The 8,219-nt window shown below is 40.2% G+C and overlaps 2 protein-coding genes across 2 annotated transcripts; one reads left to right on the top strand and one right to left on the bottom strand.

Moving 5' to 3' along the window:
* The first annotated feature begins 414 nt into the window (after positions 1–414).
* Positions 415–4,858, top strand: LOC110380409 (aldo-keto reductase AKR2E4). The gene is made up of 7 exons (XM_064042062.1): positions 415–603; positions 1,093–1,197; positions 2,019–2,183; positions 2,601–2,717; positions 3,181–3,348; positions 3,713–3,916; positions 4,341–4,858. The coding sequence occupies exons 1-7, from the start codon at positions 556–558 to the stop codon at positions 4,527–4,529; spliced, it is 996 nt and encodes a 331-aa protein (XP_063898132.1). The 5' UTR covers positions 415–555; the 3' UTR covers positions 4,530–4,858.
* A 242-nt stretch (positions 4,859–5,100) lies between these two features.
* Positions 5,101–7,710, bottom strand: LOC110380408 (uncharacterized). The gene is made up of 4 exons (XM_049843805.2): positions 7,498–7,710; positions 6,848–7,061; positions 6,225–6,434; positions 5,101–5,866 (listed from the first exon to the last, which is right to left on the bottom strand). Exons 2-4 carry the CDS (start codon positions 7,055–7,057, stop codon positions 5,495–5,497), a joined length of 792 nt encoding a protein of 263 aa, XP_049699762.2. The 5' UTR covers positions 7,058–7,061; positions 7,498–7,710; the 3' UTR covers positions 5,101–5,494.
* Between the last annotated feature and the right edge of the window lie 509 nt (positions 7,711–8,219).

Below are 8,219 nucleotides of genomic sequence, written 5' to 3'. Positions count from 1 at the left end.
CTGCTCTAAATAATCTTCTAGGAATCTTTTGGTGTATACCTAAGCTAATTAGCTTATTTTTCGAGGAATTTTTATACCTAGGCTACTTTTATTCTGATGCACGGAGTAAGTAGGTACCTAGATAGTTCCCAAAGGTTGTAGGTCTGCAGCTCGTCAGCTAATACATTCGATACTCAAACTTTCTTATTATTACACATTCAAGTGATTTGCAAAGTCAAACTTCAATAGCTTAATTAAGCATCCAATCTTTAGTGTTCTTGACTCAGTAACCTCTACCTACTCTTCAACATTCTATAACCAGTACCATAGGCTTCCACATCTCATTAGTAGTAAAACCACATACAAACCGACTCACAGACCAACATACATAAACATTAAACTAGCCAGGAATGTTGATATCCCTCCTCAAGTCAACACGTTTAGTTCACTTCTTACCAACGCACGACTCGCGCGTCTTATCAAAAAGGTCAAATACACATAGTTTTACATCAAAATAGACGATTATAAAGAACTATTTTTAATGTAAAATCAGTTATTCTTTAGTTTTTATTCAAGATGAAGGGTTTAAGTAGTGTTTTTGTGTTAGTAATAACGATTTTCTCGGTAAGTGCATAGTTTGTTTGGTTTTTGTTATCGACTTATGCTAGTCACTTGTTTTACCTAATAGAATGACCGGTTTTGGATGTAAGATTTAGGAGAATGTAGCTACGTTTGGGTAGATTATGTTTTTATGAAAGTCTATAAACTTTTCTATAGAAATGTGATGGAAAACTCTGGTCCCTGCGGTTCCACCCGCGTTAAAAAACTACATCCCGCACCCGGATAATAAGAAACATTATATCCGTGAAATTAAATCTAGGTACTAAACATTTAAATCAGTTGAGTAGTTTGGTGTAAAAGCTGGACAGGCAGTCAGAGTTACTTTCACATCGCTACATAAGTAGTATAAAACAAAGTCGCTAAGTCCCTTTGCACCTACGCTTAAAAATCTTCAAAACTACGCAACCGTATATAAGTAACTAACATACATTAAATAGTGCGATAATGCGAAGCCGGGGGGGGCGCTAGTTTATAATATTACAATAATTTCAGGCATATGGAGCGTCGATCCCGACTATAGTCCCAACTCTAAAGCTGCATGATGGTCGTGACATCCCGGCGCTCGCGCTCGGCACCTGGCTCGGCAATAACACCAAGGTATTTGTCATTCAATAGAACAAAACATAATGATGTTATATTTGTCCTAATAGATGATATATTTATCCTAATAGGTCATCGTATGGCGCACAAGCGTTTGCACAGACATTGGCGCACTCACTATTGCCTCATTCTTTGCGAGTTCTACTCTTTACCCGGACAATATCTAAACCCAACTTGGGTCCATTGTCACCTACAACAATGACGTCCGTTTTTCTTAAAAATGTGGCAAAGCAATAAAGCCTCTCTCTCCCCCAACATGGGCGCGTGGAGCCGGGAGCCAGCGAGGTGGAGCAGGCCGTGTCCTGGGCCATCGCCGCGGGCTACCGACACATCGACACTGCCACTCCTTAGACTCACTAGTAACAAAGCAATAAAGCCTCTCTCTCCCCCAACATGGGCGCGTGGAGCCGGGAGCCAGCGAGGTGGAGCAGGCCGTGTCCTGGGCCATCGCCGCGGGCTACCGACACATCGACACTGCCACTCCTTAGACTCACTAGTAACAAAGCAATAAAGCCTCTCTCTCCCCCAACATGGGCGCGTGGAGCCGGGAGCCAGCGAGGTGGAGCAGGCCGTGTCCTGGGCCATCGCCGCGGGCTACCGACACATCGACACTGCCACTCCTTAGACTCACTAGTAACAAAGCAATAAAGCCTCTCTCTCCCCCAACATGGGCGCGTGGAGCCGGGAGCCAGCGAGGTGGAGCAGGCCGTGTCCTGGGCCATCGCCGCGGGCTACCGACACATCGACACTGCCACTCCTTAGACTCACTAGTAACAAAGCAATAAAGCCTCTCTCTCCCCCAACATGGGCGCGTGGAGCCGGGAGCCAGCGAGGTGGAGCAGGCCGTGTCCTGGGCCATCGCCGCGGGCTACCGACACATCGACACTGCCTTCGCGTACAGGATCGAGGATCAGGTCGGCAGGGCTGTTGCTAAGAAGATCAGCGAGGGTGTCAAGAGGGAAGAGCTGTTTATTACTACTAAGGTATGTTCAAAGATTTTTTCTTGAGAAATAGTATGGTGAGATTCCATCTATGTTTCGCTGTGAAACATACAAAATACTTACCCTCTTGTAATTATGTATTTAATATACCTAGACCTCTGCTTAAAACCCTTTTGCGAATAGCAAACTCATAGTCGGCCTACGTTTTGATCAGGCTGTTAAGTGATCAGTGCGGTATGGAGTTACGTGGTATTGCGCTGATTGCGCACATTACAATGATTAGGTATCGACTCGATTCAAAAAGTTTGATCGATTAACTTCTAACGTCGGAAAAGCTACGGGCCATCACTGGGCGGACAGTTTAACCTTACCTCTGTGGAGGGTCTAAAAAGATATACATTTTTTAAATAACTATTTGCCATTTACTTACTAACAAACTCCTCAACTCTTCCTCCTCAGCTCTGGAACAGCGAGCACGCGCGCGAGGCGGTGGTGCCGGCGCTCCGGCAGTCGCTCAGCAACCTCGGGCTTGAATACGTCGACCTCTACCTCATACACTGGCCTGTGGGACAGTTTGTGAGTATCCCTTAACTTAGGTATATTTTAAGTGTAAAGTGAGTGTGTGTTTGTAAGACTTCTTCACGCGCAAATGGCTCGAAGATGATACATGATGAAACTTGGCAGTTATATGACTGATATAACAGAAGACGACTACTAATACTGGGCTACTTTTTATCCGGATACGGCATATAGTTCCCTCAGGAAGCGGGTCAAACCGATGGAGTAAGCTAGTAAACCTATAAATACGAAAATTTTGCAAAATCGGCTGAACGATTGAGATGAAAAGCATGAAGGTAGGTGGCTTCCTGGAGATGGAAATATTGACAACTTTAATATTGGCAGAAATATTAGTGGTAGCAGGACATATCAAAGCTCTTCCAAAACACGGAAGAAGGCGGTTACGAAATCAAGTAGACAAATAAATAAAAAATATGTCATTTATCTATTACATAATCGCCTAAAAACCATTTCTCCCCAGCTGAACCAAACCTACGACTACACGGACTACCTGGACACTTGGCACGGCATGGTGGAGGCCAAGACCCTCGGGCTGGCCAAGTCCATCGGCGTGTCCAACTTCAACCAGCAGCAGATCGACAGGATACTGGAGCATGGCCTGGAGAAACCTACCGTGTTGCAAGTTGAGGTAACTTGGGTAGTTACTTATAGATATAGGACACGAAATAAATAAGTTAATTAGAGGAAAAGATAGTGGTTTTGCTCTTATGCATACACAACAATGGCGTCCACAAAGATTAAGCGCAGGACCAAAATCTACCTGCTTTATGATGCAGGTGTGTCAATCACCAACTTCCAGGCTTCGGGCTACTTTTGTAACCATTATACCTATTGATCCCATTGAGAAAATTTCGGAAGCCTATAACTTGATGAAAAGGGCTCTCAAAACATTCCATATGGCTTCCTCTACGTTTAATCGGAATGGCAATGTGTAATATTATTATCTATTCTCTAAACTCTCAATTACATGACATCTCTAAAATTTTCTGCAGATAAACTTAAACCTCCAGCAACCGGACCTCCTCGCCTACTGCGCGCGTCAGGACATCCGAGTCATGGGCTACACGCCCTTCGGCTCGCTGTTCTACAGCAAGGCGCAGCCCGGCGCTCCGCCCCCGCGGGTCGACGACCCTGCCCTCGTGGAGATAGCTAAGAGGCATAACAAAACTGTGCCGCAAATCGCTTTGAGATACCTGGTGAGTTATTTGGGTAGAATAAGAGCATTAAACTGATCATCTGCATAGCCTTTTCCCTGTTGTGTATGTATCTAGGGGTTGCCTTTCCTTTTTTAATCTATGTTGGGTAGCTGTCCAGATTATTCAGATTCAGCTGAATATCAATGTGCCACATGGAGTGACTGCTTATCTGAACTCTTCAACCCAGTTATTCGGGCAACCCAATACCGCTTCGTAAGACTGGATGTCAGACTTTCTAGCTCATGACTACCCGTAACGACTGATAAAGAAGTTCAAATAACTGGCCGGCCCCACCAACGTGCCTTCCGAAACACGGAAGAATTCTCCATGACATTGTACCTTAGCCACGAACTCCTCATAATTATATGTCTTGAGTAATAGGCAACTAAGTTTATCCAAAAACTTGACCTGTCCTCGTTTCCAGGTGGAATTAGGAGTGATCCCAATCCCGAAGTCGTTGACCAAGTCCCGCATAGAGCAGAACCACCTGGTCTTCGACTTCCAGCTGACTGAACAAGAGAAGGCGACCCTCAAGGCATTCGACAGGAACTACCGCACTATACCGCAGCTCAAGTGGTTGGATCATCCTTATTATCCTTTTGAGAAGAACTGAGAAGAAGGGAAGAGATAGGGTGGATTTCTATAACTTATCTGCGATTTGCGATTGAATATTAGGTGAATAGGTCCATATAAAATTATCCATCGCTGATAGCAAAGCAATTGATAGCTATGTTATAGAAATCCTTAGTTAAGTATAGTTCATGTCAAACTTAATGACATAACTAGAAACTCCCTGTGCAAAGACTACATATTATATTTATTCACATATTATTAGTAAGCGGGGGTATATATTTGTGACCAGAAATTAGTTGAGATACGCCATCATAAAGTTTGGCGAGAACTATACTAGGTAAAATATGTTGGTGTTTTAAAATCCAGGAAATACTCATCGGTACCTACTATGAATAAAATGTTCATCAATAAATAATTAATTTTCAATCGATTTTTATTGTCTTTCATAATAACTTGATAAGTATATAACAGGTATGTACTAACTTCTGCCCCCGGTTTCACCCATGTCCCGTGGATCCCGTAAATAGGGTACCCAACACTGAAATATTATTTTCAGAGGCCCTTAAAGACATTTTCTTTTATCTTTGAAAAAACGATGCCGCTCAAATTAAAATTAATGTCGGGACACCCATTTTCACACACGGTCGGTTAGCCCCATGGTAAGTTATTAATTAACTTGTGTTATGGGTGCTAAAACAACTGATAAACTACATATAGCTACATATATACATATTGATAAATACATATTGTAACACCCAGACCACGGCCAACAAACATGCTCATCACACACATGTCGACCGAACCGGGAATCGAACCCGGGACCTCAGGTCCGGCAGTCCGGCATGGTGACCATTGCGCCACCGACGTCATCACTAAAAACGTTTGCGCAAGTTTTGCGCAAATTATAGAGGTATTTTGCGCAAACATCATACTACACCAGACTTTTTGCGCAAAACAAAAAACAGTTATACTTCCCATTAGACAGTTCCCTGTCTACCTTCAAGGCTATAACTTCTTCAACTCTTTCATCATCAGCTGTTTCTTAACCCTCAGAATCTCCATCTCCATCTCATGTTTCTCCCTCTTAAACTGCTTCTCCATTTCAAATAACTCTTTCTGCTTTCTCAACTCGAACTCTACTAACTCTCTTCTCAACTCTTCTATAGTTTTCTTCTCTTCTGGTATGAGAATAGGATCTGTTATGTCTGGTTTCATGCTGGCTATGTTGGGTTTGATGTCCGGTTGAGGCAAAACTATGTGTTCTGTTGGGGAGGTGGTTAGGAAGTCATCTTGACACTCGTCTGCTGACTCTATGCCTCCTGTGTCGTCGATTTTTGTGTTGGATTCTGTTATTGCTTTTATGTTTAGGTTGTTATTCTGAAAGACGATAAACAAAATTAAACGGCTATGAGATATAAATAGTTGGAAGGGAGCTACACAGAATTATAAGGGTGAATATACAGTGTAAAATTATAGTTATGACAAAGTTTTTAATAATACTGCAGTTATTTCAAAGTTTAATGTGTGAACTTGTATGTGTATTGTAATGTACGCCTGCATACTTTAATACTAATTGTTTCCTGTATTTTAAAATTCCTTTGAATACTTTGTGCATTCAAATTAATAGTAACCTACCCTTCCCTGCATTGGCTAAAACAGTGTGACAAACAGACAGATTAATTTTCCTTTCACATTAAAATCTACAGCTACACATTTAAAGTTAAAAATCACCTACCCCACTCTTCAAATAATGCAGCGGATGGTAACTCTTCATCTGATGGTACACGGACGCAGTGGGCAGCAGGTTCCCCTCCTCATCGGTCAGGATCTTCACTATCCTCTCCTCCAGAGGGTTCAGGTGAATGGTGCAGTGCGTCCCTTCTGAGAGACACTTCTGTATCACTGCATACTTGCGACGGATCTTGAATTTTAGGTCTATCCAGTACTGGGAAGAATTAAGGATAGATTAAAGTTTGTAAATTAATTGTAACATAAGAAACAATGATAGCACGTCTCCACTATGCCTTGCGAGACAAAGAGGAACTCATTGTGATAAAATTAATTTATTAAAGCAAGGCTGAAAATCAGCCTTTTTTTTTATTTTGCATTTCATATATTCATCCATCAACAGACTGCAAAGATTGTAGCTATTATTGAAATTTTTCTTCATAATGCTATCATAGCAAAACAGTTGAAAAAAATATTTAGATTAAATTTGGCACCCCATATGGAGGTAAGTAGTACTTGGTGATGGAAATATGTAACATTTTTATCAGGTAGATATATTATTTCATTCCACATATTATCTTAAGACCTGGGCAAAGTCACAGGCATACCCTTATAATAAACACCACTCACTCTAGCCCAACTCTTCCCACTCTTAGTAACACCCTCATCAATCCTATTGAGCGTCCGTGCAATCTTTTCCCACATCCTCTTAGACTGCACGTGTCCCTCCCTCGACCGAGCGCTGGCGAGCGCAAGCGGCGGGTATCTCTCCATGTACTGAGCTAACACTTCCAGGTGCTGACGGGACACTTGGCGACGGTAGAATATGTCTTCTGACATAGCGCTGGAATTTTAAAAAGGAATTTGTGTATTTTTTTTTGTAGCTATTGTGAAAATTATTACTTTGATTTTTTTGATTAATAAGATATTTAGATAAAATGATATACATATAAAGCTGAAGCTTTTTTTTGTTTGTTTGAATTTGCTTATCTCAGCACCACTGGACCGAAATTAAAAATTATTTCAGTGTTATATAGCCCATTAAAAAGGTTTACAGGTCCAATTACAAGTCTAGTAGTATGGAAACAGTTATCAAATATAACGTTATGTACCTGTTTCCATAAATAAATAGCATAATGCAAAGGCATAGAAAAAGAAGCTAGAAAATTATATTCAACTTTATAAAGCCAAGATTTTCGTTCGATAAGTTATTAAATAAATTTTTTTGTGATAACACTGTTTACAATCGTATAAGCGAGCTTTAACTACAACCTACTGACCTGATCTCCAATCAGAATATTTTAATAATGTTTTGGAGCGAAATGAAATCAAAACATAAGTTATCTTTGTTTATATACGAAATCCTTCAGTTTCCAAGTGATTTAGAGTAGAAAGCGTTTAAATTAGTATTTGCCTTTATTATAGACACAATTCTGTACATTAAATAATAATGTTCTCGTAATTATTTTATGTATTTTTAATAAAGAATATTACAACAAACAATGTCCACAATAATACGCTATCGCAGTATTTGGTTTTGCCAGTGTAAAATTCCTTAAATGCACTTTATTTTTAAAAGTATTGAAGAATATTCTATCACGTTAAATATACCGAGCCGACGAACTTTTTGCATTTTGCATGAAAATGACATAGTTTATTCAATTATATTACGTTGTGTTTGAATATTAATCTCTTACTTTTTGGTTTCACTTGATCATTTTCTTATGTGAACAGTGAACTCTTTTGCGGGGTGTTAACAAAATTTCCCACACTTCAAGGAAGTTTTCTTGACTGCCAATACGATTCTAGTTTTCGTTCGGATACAGCTGCTGTGTTTTCGATATTTTTAGTTAGTAAAAATAATATAAATTACTTTATTAGAATTTCTATCCTGAATATTTCTAATTGCAAACAAGTTCAAATTTATTTTCTATACGATATAAGATAATCTGGTTTATGAAAGTTTACATTTTTTAAAAAGCTAAAAATATCGACAATCTTA

This window comes from Helicoverpa armigera, chromosome 27, assembly GCF_030705265.1.
Source record: "Helicoverpa armigera isolate CAAS_96S chromosome 27, ASM3070526v1, whole genome shotgun sequence".
In the NCBI taxonomy this organism is placed as follows: domain Eukaryota; kingdom Metazoa; phylum Arthropoda; class Insecta; order Lepidoptera; family Noctuidae; genus Helicoverpa; species Helicoverpa armigera.
Note: the sequence above shows the minus strand (reverse complement) of the source record. Positions and strands in the feature narration are given on the sequence as shown.

What these genes read in the sequence shown, in the direction of transcription:
- LOC110380409 (XM_064042062.1), top strand. Translation starts at nt 556, where the DNA reads ATGAAGGGTTTAAGTAGTGTTTTTGTGTTAGTAATAACGATTTTCTCG. An exon ending in GGCTCGGCAATAACACCAAG is followed by an intron (nt 1,198 to 2,018) that starts GTATTTGTCATT and finishes GGGCGCGTGGAG; the next exon opens with CCGGGAGCCAGCGAGGTGGA. An exon ending in AGCTGTTTATTACTACTAAG is followed by an intron (nt 2,184 to 2,600) that starts GTATGTTCAAAG and finishes CTTCCTCCTCAG; the next exon opens with CTCTGGAACAGCGAGCACGC.
- LOC110380408 (XM_049843805.2), bottom strand. Translation starts at nt 7,057, where the DNA reads ATGTCAGAAGACATATTCTACCGTCGCCAAGTGTCCCGTCAGCACCTG. An exon ending in GTGGGAAGAGTTGGGCTAGA is followed by an intron (nt 6,435 to 6,847) that starts GTGAGTGGTGTT and finishes AATTCTTCCCAG; the next exon opens with TACTGGATAGACCTAAAATT. An exon ending in TGCATTATTTGAAGAGTGGG is followed by an intron (nt 5,867 to 6,224) that starts GTAGGTGATTTT and finishes ATCGTCTTTCAG; the next exon opens with AATAACAACCTAAACATAAA.